General features: G+C 38.2%; 4 protein-coding genes across 4 annotated transcripts in view; 1 reads left to right on the top strand and 3 right to left on the bottom strand.

The window, feature by feature from the left end:
* Nucleotides 1-1,838: 1,838 nt before the first annotated feature.
* Nucleotides 1,839-4,231, bottom strand: LOC123875857. The gene is made up of 5 exons (XM_045921906.1): nucleotides 3,913-4,231; nucleotides 3,483-3,672; nucleotides 2,897-3,067; nucleotides 2,150-2,391; nucleotides 1,839-1,997 (listed from the first exon to the last, which is right to left on the bottom strand). Exons 2-5 carry the CDS (start codon nucleotides 3,622-3,624, stop codon nucleotides 1,839-1,841), a joined length of 714 nt encoding a protein of 237 aa, XP_045777862.1. The 5' UTR covers nucleotides 3,625-3,672; nucleotides 3,913-4,231.
* A 1,084-nt stretch (nucleotides 4,232-5,315) lies between these two features.
* LOC123875856 lies at nucleotides 5,316-7,157 on the top strand. The gene has a single exon (XM_045921905.1). It carries the CDS (start codon nucleotides 5,316-5,318, stop codon nucleotides 7,155-7,157), a length of 1,842 nt encoding a protein of 613 aa, XP_045777861.1.
* Nucleotides 7,158-9,337: 2,180 nt separating this feature from the next.
* The window catches only part of LOC123875414 (atrial natriuretic peptide receptor 1), a 37,385-nt gene continuing 22,217 nt past the window's right edge, over nucleotides 9,338-24,505 (bottom strand). Inside the window, exons 15-22 of the mRNA XM_045921226.1 lie at nucleotides 17,097-17,253; nucleotides 16,029-16,187; nucleotides 15,418-15,595; nucleotides 14,709-14,855; nucleotides 11,940-12,132; nucleotides 11,264-11,416; nucleotides 10,753-10,873; nucleotides 9,338-9,701 (exon numbers count right to left, since the gene is read on the bottom strand). Coding sequence (XP_045777182.1) covers nucleotides 9,430-9,701; nucleotides 10,753-10,873; nucleotides 11,264-11,416; nucleotides 11,940-12,132; nucleotides 14,709-14,855; nucleotides 15,418-15,595; nucleotides 16,029-16,187; nucleotides 17,097-17,253 — 1,380 coding nt within the window. The 3' untranslated portion in view covers nucleotides 9,338-9,429. The remainder of the gene's footprint in view (nucleotides 9,702-10,752; nucleotides 10,874-11,263; nucleotides 11,417-11,939; nucleotides 12,133-14,708; nucleotides 14,856-15,417; nucleotides 15,596-16,028; nucleotides 16,188-17,096; nucleotides 17,254-24,505) is intronic.
* LOC123875388 (uncharacterized protein K02A2.6-like) lies at nucleotides 19,566-23,921 on the bottom strand. The gene has a single exon (XM_045921192.1). It carries the CDS (start codon nucleotides 23,763-23,765, stop codon nucleotides 19,698-19,700), a length of 4,068 nt encoding a protein of 1,355 aa, XP_045777148.1. The 5' UTR covers nucleotides 23,766-23,921; the 3' UTR covers nucleotides 19,566-19,697.

Raw genomic sequence — 24,505 nt, 5'->3', positions numbered from 1 at the left:
TATAGATAACGCATGTAACGCACTACGCATCTGCGGACTACGACGTATTTTATTTCGTTGCGATCAGCCTTAAGGACTTTTTACAACTTTTCTGATGGGTTCTTAGTTCATATAGGAACAAGGAAACGAATCTTGCAATTCACGTCACGTAAAGGCTCAAACTCTTAGTGTACTTATTACTTTATAGTTCAGTAGCGAAAGTGTGAAAGGAGTAGGTAAAAATATAGTTACTTATATTTTGTAAGTATTCATATCTATATTATAGGTATTACTTGTAAGTTGTAACACACACATTGAACTTAGACGTTCATTTCTTAGTCGTAACATGTTTCTAAATTTCTGTTTAGATAAATTTTTAACCGTGGTCTGCATATTATTTTTAACAAAATGATTAATTATTATCAACTAACTCATGCTTGTTGCTGTAGGTACTATTTATTATACAGATTTGAAAATACTTTCCAAATTGAGAGTGGTACTACTTAGTAGATACTTTTTCTGGTCGATTAGAGATTGGGGCATGCATATATCTTCGTTTAAATTCTTTTTTTCTTTTTTTAGTTTAAATTCTTATTATTTATGCGTGGATTCGTCACACCTTCTTAAAAATATCGGAAAACAGTGTAGTCGTCATAAAATATTTCGCGAATCAAGTTAATGGCTAAATTAACCACCGTAAGGCGGCTTAATTAATACTTACTTGACCTCGCTCCAAAGAAAACTCCGCATTATATTTCGTGGTATCAATTGTAAGTAAAGGGAGACCTGAAAGAATTTTGTGATTTATTTTAAAGCTTAGGTACAATTTTTTTTGGTGGATAATGAAAAATATTGACCAACGATTAAAAAGAACTTGGAAAATGCCATTCAGTTCATAAACTTATTATTTAGTTTCTTTATGATTTGAATAGCCTAAGCTCGCTACTTCGCGCGGACTACAAAAATCTCAAACACCTATTCTAGCCCCAAAGGAGTTGAATTTCCAAAAATCCTTTCCCAGATGTCTGCGTCAAAATAAATATCTGCATGCTCAGCCCGATCCGTCCAATAGTGTGAGCTGTGTGTTGATAGTTAGTCAGGTTTTCGATTTATATAGATTAAATAAATTTGAATTTACTCGTAATTCAGTTGAATTGTAAACACTACGGCACAAACCGAAACCTAAAAAGTTCTACTCAATAACAAAATAGTTTACCTGAATATTTTTTATAACAGAAAAGTTGAAGATAATAAATGCTGATGGAAATTGGTTAGGTAACTTAAACATAGATTTTCCGGATAGTGATAAAAAATACTATGTATGAACAAAATCCTTTCTCCTAAGTAAAATGTTATAAAGCTAAAAGCAGGCTTATGTCACCCTATCTATAAGCCAGCAAGTTTTAACTTTTAATATTCACTGTGAAGAACGGTTGGCATAATATTTTTATATCCCTTTTCCCAGGTTGCGTATTCTCCGCTTTTAGTAAAAAAATGGGAGATGAGATGTAAATCCTTTTTTTTTCCTTGACAAGTATTACAAGCAACCCCTTGCGACGCCTTTATTCTTGCGAAATATGATTTTAATATTTTATTTTAGGTCATTGGTAGCCTACCTATTCTATTTGGGATAACTTACGAGATAAAAGGCTGAGAAAAATTTATATTATGATATATTTTTGCACTTAAGTGTTTTTGGAGTAACTTTTCTTAAGCTCATAAGCAGGAGGTTGGTAGTTCGGAACGCTGAACTGTTAATTATTATTATTAGCATTCTAATGTAGGTATTGGAGAAAAAGCGTCTTAATATAATAATATTTGTTCACATCTTTATTTCGCATTGAGATTCGATTGTAGTATTAAAGTTTATTATTGATAAGGATACCATCTAATAAATAACCTTTAAACTTTATCAACTTAGTTTGTAACCAAAGTCTGCAAGGCCCTGCGACCTCTGGGGTATAAAAGTTTCGAACACAAGAACTTGCTAGAGCTCGACACGCCCTTATGTCTTTTTGCTGAAACAAAAGATTATTATTAATATATGCATCTATCACTACTGATATTATTTGCGAAAGTATTTGTTGGTTTGTCCTCCAATCACGTCACAATGAAGCAATGGATTGATGTGATTTTTTGCATGGGTGATGGCTGAGAAAAATTGACTCACAGTGCACAAATATTCCAGCTTGACAATCTCCAAGAGCTCATCTGGATGTAAACGGTTCTCGGTGTACTTCGGTCGATCGAGTAGATACTTCCTCGGTAAACACTTCCCTTTAACGACAATCTCGCTTTTACTGCACGTACAAGCTTCGCACCGCTCGCATCGATTGTTTATAGCCTTGTAACCTCGTGCGCATTTTATGCATTGGACCTCCTTCATTGGGGATCCGTCAAAGTTTTGAGTTACTACATGAAAAAATTACATTTAAAGTCTATCTTATTGAATCAAAAGCAAAGTAGAGTCTCCCCAGTCCTCAGCACAAAATTCTTCTTTTACATAATATTATGTAGGTAAAAGCCCGCAGGATCTACCCACAAAAATTAGGTGAGCAAAAGTTAGCCCGATGTGGCGGGCAACAAAAACAAATGTACAGAACAAGTGCATCACGGGATTCATCACCGAAGTCGGATTTGTCTAGCTCGCCGCTTTGCTTGACGCCCCGCCTAAGTTCGTGGGTAGTACTTATGGTACAAACGAACATACGCTGCGCTGCGCGACGCGGCACCGCCTTGCTCCATACAAACTCAGGTAAACTACAATTTGCCGCGCTGACTTAAAACTACGACACTTAGATCACATTTGTAGACCGCTATCTCTTTTACACTCGTGCGTTTTGTATTATCTGTCTTCCTAATCACCGAACACGAATTATATACGCCAAATATCAACGTAACATATCTATGACCTTACCTGATATATAATCTCGAGGACATTTCCTGCAAGTAATCCTCCCAGCAGAGCTTTGGCATCGGCGCGGTACACATGACATTCCATCAGACGTGACTACTTCAGTGATATTGCAAGGCCTGCATCGAGTTATATCTATTGGTATACTATGTTCTTCACAGGAACAACCAAACCCTTCAACCCACAATCACAAAACCTTAATTTTCTACTTCGCTATCTTTTATTCTACTCTATCTACTTCTCAACTCTACCTTACTGGTCTACTTTATCTTTCACTCTTTGAAATCTCTTCATTAATTTCTGCCGTGAAAGAACAATAGCTTTCATATAAACCAACTTTCACTTTACTATTATTGGATGATAACAAGGCTTTACCAATCAACTTTCAGGTCTGGCAAGAGGTATCAAACATTCCAACTTTTTCCAACGAGTTTTTGATCAATTCGAGTAAAACCTGAGCTTCACCTAAAATCTCTTGCCAGTCTAAAGTTTGACTACTTAGGAAGAACTTATAGGTAGGTATATTAAATGGTACTTAATTGGAAGAACTATAAACCCTATATAAACCTTAATAAACTAATGAACTTACCATCTCCAGATGTCACTAACGACGCATTAGCAGCGCAAGCCAGACAATCCATCAAACTTGGCTCATAGTACATGCCCCGCTCACAGCTGCCCGGCAATCTATAACTATTCACACCGCTCAGCAAGAACAGAACTGACAACATTGTTTGGAAAGTTCCCAACTTTACGAGATCTTCATAAAGATACAGACACTTCTGGAAGATAGAATTTGAACTTAAATTCTTACAAACTGTTAAAGTTTATCGATAAAGACTACATCTACTTAATAGATACCTACTTAATCAAGATTTCAATATTAATTTCCTTATAGCTCAATTTTTTAATGTAATTCACAGTGCAACAAAGTACTTAACTTTGACCGTAATTTTTACGTTGGCTAAAAATTATTTAAATTTTAAAGTTTTAAATAGAAAATTAGGTAAATGATTTACCTAGTTTGGCACCATTACAGTAGATATACCTAGAGCTAACACATTAGAAAAGTTTTTACATCACAGTGATCTAATGGAATAAATATCTCCAAAAATGATATTATTCGCGTACGAATACGTGTAACACATCAGAAAGAGCACGGAGGATCCATAACAAACGTAATAACACGGCCAGTGGCACGGGAAGTCGTTTGTTTACGTAATTTCTGACTACTGGTTGCTTGGTAACATACATTGAGTTCAATATACCAGGAGGATCAAACCTCATATTATATTTCATCCAATCACGCCTATTTAAGTAACTGTCGTAAATTAAACATGTAAGGTAAGTAAAACTTACAAATGTATCGCGGCCTAAGTGTAACTGAATTTGCACTTAGAATCATGATGAATAGTGTATTTTCTAACAATGTATAGAATCGATGATTGCATTGTCACACAAGTTGTCATAGAAAAACTTATGTCCGTCCGCTGTTTGGCTCGGCTTGGCGAGGGCACTGCCGTGCCCCCTGATTTGGCATATTTTCATGAAACACGTAGGCACTAACTATTAAGCCAATAAAGAGTTTAAGTGAAATAATACATCTCTTTTAGTCTTGTTACATTAAGTGTACAATTTGCATACTATAAAAGATGGCAATCTAAAAGCTGGTTTAGCAACATAGGATGAAAAGCACGAATTAGTCCCTTTGTACGCCGCTATTTTGTAGATAGATTACTGTCTCTAGTAAAATGGCAACTCTATGGTAATACGGCAATTCCCTGGTAACATATGAATAGGGGAGAAAGACAAATCTAACAAAACATGAATTGATATAATCTTGAGAATTTAACCCCTAATACGTTTTTGCGGTTTACGGTTTCTTACAAAATTAAAAAATAATGATTTCTTAATGGGTTTTGATTTTTTATTAAAAACATGAAGTACCTAACCTCATTCTGGTACAGCCAGCCGATTGCATCAGGTAGGTAATGTTAAAAAAACGAAAATTTCAATGAACAGGCACCTACGATATTTGTATTTCTTTTATTTATTTATTGGGGAGAACAGGTTTCATTATTGTATATTATATCTATAGAATAACTACTCAGAGAATATTCACAGTATAAATAAATAGCTATATTGTACCACTAAGTAAATTTTGTTTTTAAATAATGGGTTCTCATATTATCAGCTTAAATCAGTAAGGCACGGTTACAAATTATGCAAACTGTGGTTTGCATCCATTAACGTTCAAAGTGAACGGGGACAATAAAAGCTTTTTCGAAAACAAAGCTTGATTAATAAGTTTCTCTAATGCATTTGCAATGGCGCATTTGGGTTTTCATCAAATCGACTGCAACCGTTAAATAAATGTTCCCGATTGTAAATACCTGCAGTTCAAGTCAGAATCTTAGAGGCCATGGTCTCGCTTAGTTTTAAAGTCTTCGTAATTTTCTTGTGTGTTAATTCCATTAACACGCAACTTATCCATCAAGATGACGAAAATATAAAACATGATCGTATAATAGAAACTGCAATTGAGATCGCAAATCAAAATTTTAAGTTCAGAATACAGACTGCTGTCGTATCGAGGGATGTTGAAGAAACTATTGTAAGTAAATTCATTAAGTCGTTCGGAGGAACAGTGCTCTTGGAGAAAAGAGACGGATTTCAACCGAAGCAAGTTGTTCTCATAATAGAATCATACTTTTCTTTGATTCGAATGTTAGGACAGCTGAAACCGGATTTGAAAGGAAGAACGTTTCTTCACAGTGGGGCGTACTATCTGATCGTCCTTTTGTCTTATCCCCATAGATTGGAACGCATTAACAGTTTGCTTTGGAGCTACTACGCCACGAATGTTGTAATTATTGTCTCCAACGAAAACAAAAGCATAGCACTTTATACTTACTTTCCATACAAAAATCCGTTGAGTTGTCAGAATTTAGAGCCCAGTCTAATTGGATTCTGGGGTGACAAGGGAATCCTTTATAAGAATCTATTTCCCGACAAAATGGGTAACATGCAAGGCTGTCCTCTCTATATATCTACTAATAAGAACTATCATCCAGCAACAGAGCAGAAAATTCCACTAGAAATTATTAAGAAAGCAATAGTAAGATTGTTTAGAAACGCAATCAATTTCACACCAATAATATCGAACAGAGATTTTCTCAGTATCGATTCCGATGGATCAAAAAACTGGTCTAGTACTTTGGAAGATGTATTGACGGGAGCTTCGAATATTTCAATGTGCAGTATTTCACCAGGGCTGGAAAGAGGCGGAGTCTTGGACTACTCGATACCCTATTTTCGTATAAGTTTAGCGTGGTTGGCACCGCCTCTACGACCAGAACCGTTATGGTGGCGACTTTTTTCACCGTTAAATGGATACTTGTGGCTCGTACTTTTATTGGTTATTCTTATGGTCAAATCAATCCCGTTTATAATGAAAATCGGGCGTATTAAAAAATTCTGCCAACGTAATTTTAAAAACGCAGATAAATTACATGGAGTTGTGATCAGAATTTGGGGTGTATTGATGGGACAACCGATACGGGTTGAGCCGAAACGTTTTAGGGACTTTTACATTCTGGCGATTTGGATATGGTTCACATTTGTTGTAAGAAGCGCTTATCAAAGTGTCCTCATTGGGGCATTAAAATCTGAGGTGACTGTCGGAAAATTTCGTGACTTAAAAGAGGCCGTTAGTGAGGGATATCAATTCGGTGGAAGGGCAGGTGTTTTGGATCATTTTGACTATGACCCTTACATACGGGATAATTTCGTAGTAGTACCCGAAAATGAATTCGAGGACTTATTTCGAGATGTACTAGAGGGGAAGAAAAAGTTCATATTTGCCATATCTCTGGAATATGTGTTTGCATACTGCATGTCGCAGGGAATAAATGATCAAGAATGTGGCTACGTACTTCCTGATTCAATAATGACCATCCCATTAGTGATTTGGATGAGGAAAAATTCTACATTTAAGAGGCCATTGTCGGTTTGGCTGATACGGCTCATAGAAAGCGGTCTAATAGATAAAGACATGTTGAAAGTGCCCTTAATCAATACATTGAAAACGACGGATTCGAGTCCACTGACTATTGACCAAATTTCCAGTTGTATGCTTTGTCTATTACTTGGATACCTATTGTCTACTATTGTTTTTATAATTGAGATAGTAAAGTTTAAAACTAAAGAAATGAAAGTTTTGGGTAGTACTATAAAGTTTATGGAGAAAAGTGGCAAGAATTAGTTTAAAATAAGTATCTCTTGCACTAATAAAAAAAAAAACATATTTTGAGTCTTTTTATCATGGTGATGAAATAAAACCACAGCATGATCGTAAATCGTATATTTATTTCATATTCATCTACTTATACTATAACATATTTTTTTAAATATAATTGATTCTTCAAAGTAATTGACAAAAATAATAATTTTCTATGTTTATCTTTACATGGAAAAATTAAATATACATATAATATGTCTATAACTTTTTATGACACAATATTTTCTTATGCAGTTAACAAATATCATATTATCTTTGTAAAGTTGTCGAACAGTACACTTACAAAAATATTCGTTAAAATATGTCATTATAACAATATCGTTAAATATTTGCATATATTAGATATCTATCTATACAAAAATATAAAGCTTTTTACTACAACATCAACAATGCATATTTAATTACCCTAAAAATAATATTACATTATGACAAAATCAGCACTTAAAATTTGTTTCCTAACTAAATTTTCTTCGCCCATTATAGACATGAGTAGCTAACAAAAGGGGAATGACACTGCCTCCTTAATATTTAAGAGAGACAAAGTCCGAACTTATATTATTCTGTGAAGTTTTCCGGTAAATTATTATTGTAACTAAATAGCCTCGCTAACTTTTAATGCTATTTATGAAACATAAGACGTCTATCGTCCCCTACATTTCGTATGAACTTTTTGTTATGGGCCTTCAGAACTAAGCAATAAATTTGAGAATTAGTGTGCCGGGCAAAATATGGCAACCAAGCATTGTTAAAGCTGCCATGGAATCAAAAAATCATAAGCGTTTTAAAAAAAAACTAATAACAATATACAAAAGCTATTACATAAAAAATTTTGAAAACCACACAATAAAAAAACTGCAAAAAATTAATTAAATTACCATTTCCGATTAAAACTAAAAAAACTAGATATTTGGAACAATTTTCGGATTTTGTTATTGAGGAAATTGTATTCAATCTTGTTACCATTTCAAAAAAAATTAGAATAAAGTCCGAAAATCCCCAAAACGCACGTCATATTGAATCATTAAATTATAGTAAGTATTTCCAGTTATCAAATAAAAAACTTTCAAAAGTCGCAATATTTTGCATATGGGCCATTAAACTCGAATACGATCAACTATCACCTAGAACTTTCTTCATTACTTATTTATTCATTTCTTTATATTCAGTACCGGATTAATAAACGTTACTCTCTAAAGATTAATTGATAGCATTCGTGCTCGCAGGCCGTAAAATGTAAATTTTATCGTTGGATCTAACTAACTAGATCTCTTATTTCGAAGCAGATGCCGTGTCGTTAGATTTTTAATTAACGCAGCCTGTAAAGAAGATAGAGCGCTAGGATTACGCACATAATAAGAAATTAAGACATCTAATGGTAGCGAGTTTAAGCGACAGTGACACTGCTTTGAATACTATCTGTTTGCAATGACCTTTATAAACCCTTTTAGTTTTTTAACGAAAAGTTTTTTAACTAAAGTAATAACTCTATTTGATTTAAGTACTTCGTAAACGTATGATTTACGGCATTTAAAACACTGACTTTATGATAGGTAAGAATAATTATACACCACTATTTTTAGTTACCATGTATTCACTGAAAAACAATGTTTCGGATACACAGTTTCTGAAACATCACGTTTCCATGAACAATGTTTCGGAAACTGCTGCCGTTCGGAGTTCGGACACAGTCAATTGTTTAGGTCTTGTAACCAGAAGAAGTAGTGTTGTTGTGTCGTGCCTACATTTTTTTCACAAACAGTTCTGTTAACGTAGAGTTTACAAAAACAAAATGATATGTTTCTGAAACAAAATGATTTGTTCCAAAAACACGTAGATTTTGTTTCTGAAACAGAGTTTATAAACAATTGTTTCTAAGTGAATACATGGCTTAAAATATCACGAGTAAACACGTTTAAAAAATTGAATCAAGTTTCTTTAAAATATTCATAAAAAAAGCATTAATGATGATTAGCGAAAATATAAGTAAGATCTAAAAAATAGAGTGTTTACACGTTTATTCATATTTCTCAAAACAAAACAACTTGTTAAACTTTGCTAAATTAAAATTAAAAAAAATCTTGCCTAAATCTTGCCTGCATTCGCCCTTAATTTTTTTATCGTAAGTATAAAGTAAACATATAGACAGCAGTGCTTACTATTACAGAACCAAATAACTACCTAGAAATATGATAGAAATTAATACATCTGAATTTCAAATAAGATAATATTATCGTCCTTAGGCAGCTATAGTTGGTGGATCAACCACTAAATATGGAGTATGTATGGTCATAGTGGCTTGTGGCAATGCAGTGAAGAGTATCGGGTATTGAGGCGGTGGCTGAGGACTCGGGGCCAGGAGTCGAGCTTCAGGCTCCGAGCAGTGAAGGAGCCAGTGTGAGAGCATGCGACCGCGTCCCTTCAGTTCCACTTCTCCACGTCTTTCGACTACGAAGGTACCCCATTGGTCTAAAAGAGCTCGTGTATTCTCGCTTAGATGAATCCTTAGTGCTAGAAAGGAAAAGAAACAAGTACCTACTTAAATTTAATCATATAAGCATGTATTCTCTGGACTGCTATATGGTACTGTTATTTCATGCTTCAGTCCGTCAAAAACACAGATAGACACACTTACACATTTATTATATTAGTATGAAGTTAGTATGGATTGGTGCAATGTGCACATTTCACAAAATTAATTAATAAAGTATAACTAAAAACTAAAGCTACAAGGGTTTCTAACACACACTTTTGCTCAGATAGTTGACTGACGAACCAATCCCGAGGCAAAACAAATATCTACCTCTACAGTCATCCCTTACTTCGTACTACCAAATAAATAATAGAAATTCATACCCAAAAGTCTTTATTTTGTGACGCCAAATTGTACTTATACTATGTTTTCAACAAGTAGGTATCTAATTTCACTCTCATATTCCTCTTATTCGATTAATACTGGTATGAAAATCTTAACCTAAATAATTCACGTTCCTATTAATTCTCTTCAGCTTTAATTACTGTGCGCGAATTCATAGAAGCTATCCTAAATAAATAATTATTTAATTAGGTATTAGGTACTTACACACGTTCTAAGTACACAAGTAACGTACCTAACATCCTTTTCAGAGAAGGAACCTTTGATAAGGTTTACAAGCTTTCAAGAGACTCAATGATTTCTCAGAATTCTATGAAAGGTAATATTATTTGCTTATCTTTACTTAAAATACAGTTTTTGAAGAAGAAGACTGTTGAGATATGGAACAGAAAAGTAAAGTAGATACAGTACAAAACAATACGAAACTGTAGATCGCTGCGATTATGATTGAGTTAGCCATTTTGGTATTTAAAGGTGATAAAATTTGATCTTTGGAACAGATGAACACACTTGCTGACGGTCGGCCTCAGAATTCGACTTGCAATTCCGCGTAATCAATCAAAAACCTGTCGCACTTATGACCTTTTTCTATAAACACGCCACATACACCTAACGCACGCGAATATGATCATTAAGGTGCTAAACGACTTGCGGCCTTTGACTGTACCTATTTTTACAGTCACTTACGTTGTCCAGTAGATTCCATCCTGCTTGCAGTGTTGACAGTGTCGCCAAACAGACAGTAGTGTGGCATCTTGACTCCAACCACTCCTGCGCATACTGGTCCTGAATGCACCCCTACACGCACCTATGTGTTTATGGAAATAATATAATTCAACAAGCCAATAAGATCTCTTATTACTACTAAAACAATTATCACAATTAAAATAAAATCCATGTCAAATAACAAGATTTTCTTTATTTCAACTGTTGTTGGTTTATCCAAAACCAGTTTTTTAACATTTAAACTATCGTGAGTGATATCAACTGTAATTATAAAACAGGCAACTGAACAAACTATTGATAAATTTACGTAGGTACAACTCATTTATGTAGATTAATAGAAGAAATGGTCCCAAAGGCATCCTGGGCCAACACAGTTTTTTTTGCGAAAATTTAAAGAAAATCACTGAGAGTAATTTCAAGCAAGAAAATAAATTGATCTCTCAGTCAACGGTACTAAAACTGTCTTACTAACCTCAAGTCGATGTGTTGGTCGATGTTTGACTACAAAAGTCCGGACCGCTTCCACTACAGCTAGTGCCATCAGGCATATTTCCCTGGCATGCAAATCACCGTTACGTTCTGGCAACCCTGACACTACCATGTACGCGTCTCCAATTGTCTCCACCTTGGACCAAAGTGCAATAAAATTAAAAGGGTGACGTTACTTTACCCTGTACTCTCACTACAGTGGAAAGCGAGAAAAAATCCACATAGTTTATTTTGTATGTAAATAGGTACAGAATTATAACTATTTCATTTTGTCGAGTATTATTGTAATTTATGTGTTTTATTGTACCTATTGTGTTTTTAAAAAAGAAAAAATGAAATGCAATGAAAAATGAAAAAATAAACAAAAGTTATTAGGATTCTGCAATGTTACAGTGACTTGATAATATTGCGAGTACCGATTTTGGATGCATAGTAGCTACATCACCAGAGTTATGTTATAAAGTGCCAATTAGAAAAAATAATTTTGAAATTGTTATTCTACTTTAGTCTTTACTAAGATAAAATAGTAAAGATTAACGTAAATGATGATTTTAAATATGTAATGTAATGCATCACTAACGATATTCATAGAGAATTTGTTGGCTGACCCTATAAATACAGAAGAATTAGAAATTAAAGCGGTTATATAAAATATTTACCTTATACACATCATAGAAACCGATGATCCTGTCAAAAGTGCTGTACAAGTCATTGAGAAGGTCGACGACTTGGATGGGAGTGGAAGCGGCGCATAGCTCGGTGAAGCCGACGATGTCACTGAAGTACACGGTGACGCACTCGAAGCTTTCCGGCTGCACCACTTCGCCTGCCATCAGCTGCTGAGCCACGGGCCTGCGTAAACGATGACAAGCATTTTCAACTTCAAATCCCTGAGTGTGTTAACAATAAACCTCAATAGCTCAACCGGTAAAGGAGTGGACTGAAAACCGAAAGGTCGACGGTTCAAACCCCGCCCGTTGCACTATTGTCGTACCTACTCCTAGCACAAGCCTGACGCTTAGTTGGAGAGGAAAGGGGAATATTAGTCATTTAACATGGCTAATATTCTATTAAAAAAAAATATCTCAACCATATAATATCAATAACACAAATCTGCACAAACAAAATTGTATCTTATTCAAATCACGACGTTTTTTTCGTTCCTTTCCAGTGATGACAAATTGATAACACAAGAAAATGAACAATTAATGTGATGTTCAAAAGTTACACTAAAATTTCCAGCTAATAATAAAGGCATAGCTAAGATAATTATTTGAAAGTCTGATAACCAACTAAATATTAAATATAAAAGCAGATGGCAATCGCTCTATGCATTGAGCATCTACTAGCTCTACTAGCCTATAGTAGCAGAAATAGTTGTAGTCGTAACAGTAATTTGATTTTAGTATTAGCCTGTCGTAATGTATCATATCATATGCCTAGCTCAAGCAAATCATTCTAGAAAGAAGGATCAGATCTGATACAGTATGTAGGATGGATAAAATAACTAAAATAGATTTTCCTTTGCACCGTTTACTCTGAGTGTTAAAGTATGGATTAAACGTTACCTACTTCTCAATCAAGATCACTTCTCACGCAATCTCTGATAACATACATAGTAATATATATATGTATGTATGTATAGTAATTATTTTTTGGAGATAGCGATATTAAGTCTTCTGTAGGCGTTCAGCAGGGGGATCCTTTAGGTCCGGCCCTGTTCAGCTTAGGGATCCATAACCATATTTCAAATTTAACATCTAAATTTAACATATGGTATCTTGATGATGGAACCATTGGGGGCAACGTGGATGACGTTCTAAAAGATCTTAACCATATTAAGCAACAGTTTGGCAAAATTGGTTTAGAACTAAATTTTTCGAAATGCGAATTGTTTTTCACAGAAAAACTGTCGCAAGATAGAATACGATTGGCCTCTGATTTATTTAACGAAATTACCCCTAGCATTAAGATACTCGATAAACATTCACTTTGCCTCCTTGGTGCTCCTCTTTATAATGAATCCATACAACCACTTTTGGATCAAAAAATTAGAACATTTTCGGCTAATACCGACAAATTGGGCGCTCTAAATTCTCACATTGCATTTTCGATCCTAAAATATTGCCTTTTCGTACCTAAATTAATTTATATCCTTCGCGCGAGCCCAATTTGGAAATTTCCTGGACTACTCGATAATATGGATGCCACCCTTAAAAGTACACTAGAACAAATTCTAAATTTAACTTTTGATGAGCACTCCTGGAACCAAGCTACTTTACCGGTCAAGTACGGTGGCATCGGCGTGAGGAAAATTTCCAGTGTAGCTCTTCCAGCTTTTCTGTCCTCTGTGCATAGTATAAGAGAGCTTAGCTCTCAAATTCTCAAATCAAATTCAATATCATTGACCTATGCCACAGAGGCCCTAGAGAGTTGGAAGGTCAGATGTCCCAATGTCGATATTCCAAAGGAACGTTCTACACAAAAACTTTGGGATTTGCCATTGGTTCAGCTGACACATTCAAATTTGCTGCAAAATCTTACAAGTGACAGAGATCAAGCCAGGCTCCTAGCATTATCGGAAAAGGAATCTGGGTATTGGCTTCATGCCTTGCCATCTAAAAATCTCGGCACCCTTTTAGATAATGAAAGTTTTCGTGTGGCTCTAGGTCTCAGATTGGGAACACCGCTGTGCCATCAGCACAGATGTCCGTGTGGAAAAGAGGTTGATAAATTTGGAATTCACGGACTCTCTTGCCAAAGGAGCGCTGGTAGGCTATTTAGGCATGGCTCTCTTAACGACACGATCAAAAGGGCTCTTGCCACCATAGACGTTCCTGCGCTCATTGAGCCGGCAGGGATTAGTCGGGATGATGGCAAGAGACCTGATGGATTGACGCTGGTTCCCTGGGAACGGGGACGGGCGCTAATGTGGGACGCAACGTGCGTTGACACATTGGCCCCGTGTCATATCAGGGAGACAGTATCAAGACCGGGAGCCGCAGCAGAAATGGCTGAAAACGGCAAGCGGCGCAAGTATGCCTCTCTTATTGAGAGTTACATTTTTGTTCCGTTTGCCGTGGAGACCCTGGGGCCATGGAGTCTTAGTGCAAAGAAATTTTTACGAGACATTTCACCGCGTTTAATAGCCTCATCGGGTGACAGAAGGGCTGGCTCATTTTTTGCGCAACGGATCAGCCTGGCTGTCCAACGCGGAAATGCAGCCAGTATTCTTGGCACCATTCCACGCGGGCATGATTTGTACAGTAATTAGATAAGGCTAGCTTTAAGTTTTATTGTAATATTTTCACACATTATTATAATTAAAAAACATTATTAAAAAAAAAAAAAAAAAAAAAAAAAAAAAAAAAAAAATATTTTTTTTTGTAATTTAAATTGTATTAAACAATATTTTCAAGCTGAGTTACCTTGGCAAGACCTGATACAGCAATTCCTCTGATCGCTTCTTCTCCAAAGACAGTTGTTCCGTCTTCTCTTCTACGAGTGACTCGAGATTATTCGCATACTGCTCCATACGCCGCAACAGATCATCCATCAAATTGTCGCAATAGCCCCTACAAATTAACTGTTATTAGTATGATGATTGTCGGAAAATAAGGTAAGTTAAAAAAATAACAACATTTTTGCAATTACAAGCAAATGGAAACAATATAATCCTGTAACATGGCAAACAAATGTCTGTATACTGTATCGTGTCACACGAGTATTGCATATCTAAATGATGAAAACTTCTAGCAAATAACGCGTGCCATACAAACTTTTTAAAACTTGATACAAATTATAGATACTATTATTACTCTGTGTGACTGTGTATCACACAATGTCTATCAGACCAATAAAGTGCTAGAAATATATTCACTATCGAAATAATTTTCTGATTTGCTCAAAGTAAGCGACACGCAATTCCACCATACTAAGAATATGGTATACCGGTGTTAAAGACAGATGATTCCATTTCTATTCATTGTGAGATCATTAAGGATGGTCTAACCGTCGGTTGTCTCAAAGTGAATGCGGACATCAGGAGAAAACTACTCTGGATAAATAATAAAAACTAGCAGGCTACTCTGAATAAATACCAGGAACATGATAGAAATAGTAGAAAGGAGTCCTTACTTAATATAATTAGCGTTGATGGTGTCAAATGAAGGTCTGTCATCGGGCGCATCAGCCCAACATCTCGCCGCAAGCTCTAGTAATTCAGCAGCAGCACCGCCCGCGGATCCCACTTCTCCCAGCCCCACTACTGGGCGGAATGGTGGAGACTCTCGAGCATTAACACGGGACACGATTTCTAATAAAAAATAATTATCTGCAGCAATCTGCCAATCCGCACTTGGCCTGCGTGGTGGACTTTTAAGTTTTAATTAATGCTACTTTTTACCACTTTCCCATTACCATTGACCGACATAGCCTAACGGGTTGCGAAGCTGAAGTAGTAAAGGTACACAAGTTCGAAAAATCGATAAATGTTGGGGTCCCAATATGCTAGAACGGTGACCTCGCAGCTGAAAGAGCAGCGTTGGAAAACCTCCTACTAGGCGGGCAAAGATCAAACGAATTGCAGGAAGTCACTGGATTCAGGCGGGCAAAAAGTGGCGCGTGGAAGGCCCTACAAGGGGCCTATGTCCAGCCGTGGACGTCTATCGGTTGACAATGATGATGATTAAGCTAGATATACGATAGAACATTGTGTTTTCCTGTAAGTATAAAAAGTTGAGATTTACCTTTATTTGTCATAGCAGGTGTATAATGATGAAATGGTCCGGCGCGCAGCACGATCTCTTCAAGGATAATGCCGAAGCTGTAAACATCCCCTTTAAGTGATGCCACCACGCCAGGGTACACGCTGCCTGCCACCAATTCGGGAGCTGTCCATAGGAGTTCTATTGGGGATGATTTATAATCTATACTAATATTATAAAGAGGAAACCTTTGTATTTTTGTATGTTTGTATTGAATAGGCTCAAAAACTACTGGACCGATTTCAAAATTTCTATGCCATCTTGCCAGGACCACGACCTTCAGTAATGAAGGAACGATCGGAGAGAGATACTAAGCGGTGATAACCCACTGGTTATACTTAGAGTATCTATCCCGGGCACCTTTGACTTTTCGGAGTTATTTCCATTTTTAACAGTTAAAATATCATTTCGCTATATCTATCTATACATTTTTAACTCCCGACCCAGAAAGAGGGGTGTTATAAGTTTGACGTGTGTATCTTTGTATCTGTCTTTGGCATCATAGCTCCTAAACTAATGAACCGATTTTAATTTAGTTTTTTTGTTTGAAAGGTGGGTTGATCGAGAGAGTTTTTAGCTATACCTAATCCAAGAAAATCGGTTTAGGCGTTTGAAAGTTATCAGCTCTTTTCTAGTTACTGTAACCCTTACTTGTCGGGGGTGTTATAAATTTTTAATTTACACCTTGTCTTCATCAATCATCTACAGGTTCAAAATCGCTCAAACAGTTTGGTCAAAAAACAAAACTATCAAACTCTAGTTTTGATAGAACGATAGCGATGCTTCGACAGGAATACAAACTTTATTATGTAAATACAAAATTAGAAACTTTGCTACAATCTTGGACGTGTTTTTCCTAAAGAGCTTTTAGGCTTCCGCAAATTTCGACTCCAATCTAAATATTTTGGCTAAGAATTCCATTAAATTTACAAGTAGAGCAATTTCATTAACCTGAATCAGGAAACTGTAACATTCAAAATATTTAAATGGCAAACCGCTCGGATTAACCTTGACACTAAACAACATAATAAACGCGTTTAGGATAATTACTGAAATAGTAGGCATCGTCTTTAATCAAGTCGGTGGGCGTGCAGAGGGTGTTCAGACCGTAGTCGGATATTTTCAGCACGAAACGTCCATCGATGAGGCAGTTCGAGGAACGCAGCTTTCCGTGCGCGCCCAACCCGCTGTGTAGGTAGCACATACCCTGAGAAACGGAAACCTATGATGATAATAATAGAAGAAGTTTTTTGTTATACCTATTTATTGGTATTATAAACGGTAAAATAGTTTTTTTTCCTCGCTAGTCTGGCTTTACTAATAAATAATAAAACACAAAAAACCGGCCACAAGCGTGGTGGACAATGGCCTAAAGCTCTAAACCTTTCTCATGCTGAGAGGAGACCCGTACTCTGTAGTGAGTCAGCTATGGATTGAGATGATGATAATAATGATAAAATGGGTAATTAATTTATTAGTAAGCCCATATTTGAAATCCATCATGCTATTAGTTTTTACATGGTTATGATATCTACGAAATAAATGCATGCGTTTATTACATTCCTAAGCCCTACACAGTTCCGAAACCAGCCTGAATACGTACCTACCTATCTAGTATCTACTGATGAGGTTTACAAGTATTAAGGTTGATAAAATATAGTCATGATAAATGTCTGGTTCTGTAATAAACAATTAATCCAAGATAATAATTTGTCCCCGAGCGTTGGTTGATTCGCTAGGATTACCACAAAGGTCACGGTTAAGAGAGATAAAATAACCGCCTGAAATCCGCAACAAAGCCCCCAATTCTCGTTTCGAAAGCGTTATCTACCTTGTTATTATTTATTTCTTTTATTAAGAGAAAATGTTGTAAGCTGCAAATAAAACCGGCGAAGTGCAAGTTAAGCTTGCCCATCTAGGATTCCGTAACTTGGAAAGAAATCAAAACAAATCCGTGGAGTAGTGTATGTTATCATAAACAAAATCAGTCAAGTGCGGGTCAGACTCGCACACGAAATGTTTCGTAGCATCGTACAAGAAATAATACTTTTTAATTAAAATTGGGACCCTCGTAGCTTTAGTTTTAAGTTTATGTAATTGATTATTTATCACCACTATAGGTATCATCTTTCAAATCTAAAAAATCGGACAAACAAAAGGTGTACAATAGTACCTATTTTGAATAAATGATTTTGATTTAAGATTTTGATTTTGATTAGAAAATCTGCTCTGCCCTGCACTGCGCTGAGCTACGTCGCCTGCATGCCAGCATACGCTCAGCTAATTGTTCAAGATGTTGGAAGAAATCTAGCCGACTGAGAGCTTTCATCGAAAATGCTGTCTTATTCTTTTAAAATATGGGAACAAAATAATAACATAATTATATTGTTTATCAATTGCGTACGGAACCCTAAAAAAGCGAGGCCCGATTAGCATTTGACCGGTTTTTCTGTTTGATTCGAAGTAAAAATAGAAGGTGAACTTTAGTACTCCATGTTTGTATTAAAGGATTGGTTGCGAAGCGTCGTCGTGTTAGTTTGTAATCAAACACAACCGTGACCTTACGGTAATCCGTTTCATCCATCGATGTTTCATCCGATGGGAACTGGGATCGAAGTAACTAAGTATCTAATCTGTGGCTGAAGGCTAGGAGAGAGAGCATATCGATCACGATACTTGATGGGTATATTTTGGTGCATATCTACGGGAAGAAGTTGATACTTCCACGTGATCCCACACAGACAGAGACAAAAATCTCATTGGGCGCTAACCCACGGTGAGTTTGGGGTGGTCATTTTGAGTCACCAACAAGTATAAAGGTCATTGCACACGTAACATGTTTTTTCTCGTCCTAGACGGGACGGGAGGATTTCCGTAATTACTGTTGGACAACTGGAACGTCTCGTCCCGTCCGTTTTCTAGTTATCCAATAGTAATTCAATTCAGTCTCGGCCAGGATGAGAAAAACACGTTACGTATGCAATGACCTTTAATCCAATCTTCGCATTCCGATGATTGTTTGAGATCTGACTAGTTAAGTATTTCTAAATTGGCTCTCTTCTTGTTTGATGGGTATTGTAAATGAGTGATCGCAGCTAGTTTCTACAATAGTGGCAAGGCAAATACCAACAAATCTAGTGGAAAATTAGGGACGGGTAAACGTGCCCGGAAATTATTTCCGGCCTTTCATCTGCGCGGCCCTAATGTTTCAATATGTTACATTGCAACGCAATTCCGTGAGCGGAATTTTGCGAACGATTTCACGCAAGATTATTGTCCCTGGTCTCAGTCGTTGAACGTAATACATTCATTTATTCTAGGAATATAACTACATTAAGTTCGCACAAGTATAACAATCGGATAAATTAAATGGTGTCTCCTTTTTAAATGTGGCATTGAAAAAAAGAAAAAAAGAAAACTTTGCTAGTCACAAGTAAAATGGTAATTTAGAAGAACATAAGGTGCATTATATAGAGGAATAGCTACTTGATTGCTAGTGGAACGTAATGAAACAACGGCTGGATGCTAACTGACTGTTTATTAAGAAATGCACAAGTACCTACATGATGCAATATTATGAGTAGCTACGAACACTACACTTTTCCCCCCTTTTTAATCACAATATAACATAGTTTTCGCATAGTTATTAAACTAGACCTTCTTCTTACGATGATATGCTCGCAGAGCTCTAGCGGACGCGCCTGGGGGCGGCGGTGTTGGAGAGTGCACATCTTCCGGCGCCTGCGCCGCACCCTCGCCCCCGGGCGACCCGACAGGGTCTTCGAATGTAACGTCGGCATCGCTATCCACCGCTACCCTTTCATCATCATTCTCTCCCGTCTGCTCCGCTTCCTGCCCAAGGGTGCTAGTTCGCGCGAGAGAATAACGATTTTTTTTATTTACTTTAATTATCTGATCTCGATGCCTACGCCATTCTACCCCCTTTCCCATATCCACTTTATAAGACACCGGCCCCGTCTGACTTACTACTACTCCTTCTGTCCATTTATTTCCCTTAGAGGAGTAATCTCGCGCCATAACTGTATCTCCTATACCCACTTGTCTTTGCATTCCCCCTTTCTGATTAATCTGGCGCTCTTGTGCCGAGCGCACGACCACAGATACGTCGGGACGCAATGCGTCCAGTCGCCCCCGCAATCGCCGGCCTAGCATCAGTACTGCAGGGGACACACCGGTCGTGGCGTGTTCACAGTTTCTATATTGAAATAAAAATTTATTTAGGGCAGCTGACACATTTTCTTTGACAAATAAAGCGCGTTTGATTACTTTTTTAACGGTTTTCACCATGTTTTCAGCCGCACCGTTCCCCTGCGGTCGATACGGTGCCGTCGTTACACTCTTAATACCGTTATTAGCACAGAAATTCTTAAAATCTAAGGCGCTGAAAGGCGGGCCGTTGTCAGTTACGAGCTGGGCAGGCTGACCAAATCTAGCAAATAATGTCTGAAAGGCCAAAATCGTCGACTCCGCATCCGTACGTGTCATACTGATCACTTCTACCCACTTTGAATGAGCATCTAAGACAATCAAATATTTCTTACCTACACATTCCGCAAAATCGGCGTGCACGCGTTGCCACGGGCAAAGTGGATACTCCCAGGGATGAAGTGTGGCGCGGGGTGGGGAGTCGCGGACTATCCGACACGCTTCACATTCTCGACACAAGTACTCGATATCGCGATCTAAACTTGGCCAATAGACATAGCTACGAGACACATTTTTCATTTTATTAATGCCCAGATGGCCTTCATGTATTTCCTTTAACACGCCTTTACGCAATGATGGCGGAACTATAATTCGATATTTATAAATTAAACAACCCAATTCTAAAACTATCTCATTTCGCCTCGCAAAATAAGCCTTTTCCTCCTCGCCGCCCGCTACTGACGACGGCCAACCAAACATCACAAAGCCCACTATTTTACTTAATAAGGGGTCTTTCTTTGTCTCCTTACTAACATCTTTAAAACTAATCGCCAAGTTCTCTTCGATAAGTTGAACATAGCTTGCACACTCCGAAGGGGTCACCCGTCGGCACGGCAATGGCAGGCGGGACAAAGCATCGGCCGGGCCGTTGTCCGAGGAACGCACGAACTCCACCGTGAAGTCATACGCCGACAAGCGCGCAGCCCACCGCTGCAAACGGCTGGCGGCCGTCTGGGGAATTCCACATTTCTTTCCGAAAATGAAGCTTAAGGGCTGGTGGTCTGTGCGCAATATAAACTGTCTACCGAATACATACTGGTGATGTTTGGTAATGCCAAAGAAAATAGCTAGTGCCTCTTTATCAAGTTGGCTATAATTTTTTTCGGAATCCTTTAATGTTCGCGAAACACAGCTAACAGGGCGTTCACTGCCGTCCGGATAACGGTGCGCGAGCACAGCGCCCAAGCCATACGCGCTGTTGTCCACGGACAGTACCAACGGCCGACCCTCTTCATAGTGAGCTAACACCTTATCACCCAACAGTGCACTCTTGGCCCCCGAAAACGCGGCCTCGCAACGTGCATTCCATTTCCAAGTTACATCCTTTTTCAGTAACGCGTGTAACGGAAATAATAACGTACTGAGGTTCGGTATAAATTTTCCATAGTAGTTCAATAATCCAAGAAAACTTTTTAATTGTGTCACGTTTTCGGGGCGTGGTGCGTCGTGTATAGCTTCTATTTTATTCGGATCAGGGTGCAACCCTGATTTATCGATAATGAAGCCTAAATACTTCACACTAGGTTTCAGAAAACTACATTTACTTAACTTAACAGTAAAACCCATCGACCGCAACCGTTCAAGTACCGCTCGTAAATTGGCTAGGTGTGTTTGTCTGTTTGAGCCCGTCACACAAATGTCGTCTAAAAATACTACCGTTCCAGGAATCCCTCGTAATGTTTCCTCCATTAATTTTTGGAATTTTTCAGGAATGCATGATAACCCGAATGGCGTGCGGCGGTATACGAAAGTACCTATCTGCGTGGTAATAGCGGTATAGGCTTGCGAGTCCTCGGATAACATAACCTGTTGATATGAATGCTTTAAGTCTATTTTCGAAAACTCTTCCCCCCCACTCAATGAAGCAAATAGTTCTTCAATTCGAGGCAAAGGATAAAAATCACGTTTTAATTTCGGGTTAATTGTGACTTTATAGTCTCCGCATATTCGTATTTCACCGCACGCTTTTACAACCGGCACGATCGGCGTGCCGTACTCCGAGTGGTCCACGCGGTACATGTACCCCTCGCGCTCGAGTCGCTCGAGCTCGGCCTGCACCCGGCCGCGCAGCGCGAGCGGCACCGGTCGGGCTTTCACATACACGGGTTCCTGGTCCGTGAGCTGTAATTGAATGGTCTTCTTACAAGTGCCTAACGTATCCGTAAATACTTCTGGAAATTCGGCGGTTAACCGGTCCACAAATCGATCGTCGGCTATCTCTTTTAATGTGATTTGTCTAACGTCTAAAGCTCGAAGCCAATCTCGGCCCAGCAAAGGTCGAGAACCGTTTTGTATTACATATAATGTCAAGTTAGGTACACGCACTTCCCCAACCGTGACATCTACATGCACATACCCCAACGACTCGATCTGTGTACCCGAATAACAACGTAATATTAAATTATCGGAGATTAATTTTTTATGAGAAAAAAGTTTATAAAAAAGTTGATCACTAATCGCCGAAATACGACTACCCGTATCAATTTCACATTCCAAAAGATGATCGTCTATTTGCACTTTAAGAAAATATGGTCCGTTACCTTTGGCTGCCAGTTCAAGGTTAAAGAAGTCGTCTTCCTCCGAGACACTTCCATCCAGCACATAATTATTACGCACATTAGACTCGTAATTACGCACTTCATCACACATTATTTTTAGGTGCCCGCGGCGGAGGCACTTATCACAATTAAATTGCACATATTTGCACTTGTTTGCCCGATGCGGCTTTCCGCACCGCCAGCACCGCACAGCCGCACCCGACTCCGCCGGTCCCGACGCGCCGCGGCCGCCGCGCTCGCCGCGCCCGCCAGCAGCGCTCGACTCCGCCGGTCCCGACGCGCCGCGTCCGCCGCGCTCGCCGCGCCCGCCAGCCGCGCTCGAAGGCGCGCGCGCCGTGCCGCGCCGCCCGCTCGCATGATGCAGGCCCTCGCCTGCCTCGCCGCCTGCACTCGAGGTCGATGTCGAAGTCATCGTAGACCCGCTCACCTCCGCATGCTTTTCTGCAGCCTCCAACGCAAGAGCTAGCTCCACAGCCTCCCTGTATTTGATGTCTTTTTCGGCGAATATTCTAGACCGCATCAGTTCGTTTGCCAACCCTGATACGAACTGATCTCTTAAATTTTCCTCTAACATCGTTCCAAAATTGCAAGTTGTTGCCAGATGTTTTAAGTTGTGTAGGTATTCCGTGAGGGACTCGCCTGGACGTTGACGACGTAAGCGAAAAACATGGCGCTCGGCTATTTCGGAACGTTTTGGCTCTAAGTGTTCCGAAACCAATTTCACTAATTCGTCGAAACTTTTCGATTCAGGATGCGTCGGCGAACATAAATCGCACATCAACATGTACGTCGCTTCACCCACGATAGTAATTAACAACGGCACTTGTAATTCATCTTTCACTTCGTTTAAGAGAATATACTGCTTAACTCGCCTTATATACGCGGACCACTGCTTGGAATTTAAGTCAAATGGTTCTAATTTACCTATAGGCATTGTATTTTTACAATATTCACTTTAAAACGCGTGGTAAATTATATAAAATACACAAACTCGTCGCCAGTGGAACGTAATGAAACAACGGCTGGATGCTAACTGACTGTTTATTAAGAAATGCACAAGTACCTACATGATGCAATATTATGAGTAGCTACGAACACTACAGCTAGAAGTAACTTGTGACCCGAGATATAGGTTATAACCTATGTCTCGGGCCCTTATGCACAAGTAGGTAGGTAGGTACATCATCTAAATATATAAAAGGAAACGGTGGCTGACTGACTGACTGATCTATCAAAGCACAGCTCAAACTACTCGACGGTTCGTGCTGAAAGGCAAGCAGGTAGCTATTATGACGAAGACGAAATTCTAAGAAAGCTAAAAAGCTAAGAAAGCTTTTTGAAAATTAAACCCCTAAAAAATTAAATAGGGGTTAAAATAGGGGTTTTAAATTCGTGTACTCTACGCTTACGAATTCGTGGGTATAAGCTAGTTTCATCACAAAAGCTTGAGTTATTTCAAGCTGAAACTTTTTTCACTTCGAAAATTTTAATCCTTACCACTAACATTTCATACTCACTTATCCAGAATAGCTGTTCCACACTTGGGTTACTTTGACTTTGAAGTCCTGAGACCATGGATAGATTAATATGTCAGAGCTTCCAAGTAACAGCTACTAAGCATAAGCTGAAATGTACTTACTGTTATCAGCATCGTGCATTATGTACATAAACTAA

The sequence above is a fragment of the Maniola jurtina genome, chromosome 20 (assembly GCF_905333055.1).
Source record: "Maniola jurtina chromosome 20, ilManJurt1.1, whole genome shotgun sequence".
NCBI classification, from domain to species: Eukaryota; Metazoa; Arthropoda; class Insecta; order Lepidoptera; family Nymphalidae; genus Maniola; species Maniola jurtina.
The sequence above is the reverse complement of the archived record's forward strand: the minus strand, read 5'-3'. Positions and strand labels throughout refer to the sequence as shown.

What these genes read in the sequence shown, in the direction of transcription:
- LOC123875856 (XM_045921905.1), top strand. Translation starts at nt 5,316, where the DNA reads ATGGTCTCGCTTAGTTTTAAAGTCTTCGTAATTTTCTTGTGTGTTAAT.
- LOC123875857 (XM_045921906.1), bottom strand. Translation starts at nt 3,624, where the DNA reads ATGTTGTCAGTTCTGTTCTTGCTGAGCGGTGTGAATAGTTATAGATTG. An exon ending in GTTAGTGACATCTGGAGATG is followed by an intron (nt 3,068 to 3,482) that starts GTAAGTTCATTA and finishes TGTGGGTTGAAG; the next exon opens with GGTTTGGTTGTTCCTGTGAA. An exon ending in TCCTCGAGATTATATATCAG is followed by an intron (nt 2,392 to 2,896) that starts GTAAGGTCATAG and finishes TTTTTCATGTAG; the next exon opens with TAACTCAAAACTTTGACGGA.
- LOC123875388 (XM_045921192.1), bottom strand. Translation starts at nt 23,765, where the DNA reads ATGCCTATAGGTAAATTAGAACCATTTGACTTAAATTCCAAGCAGTGG.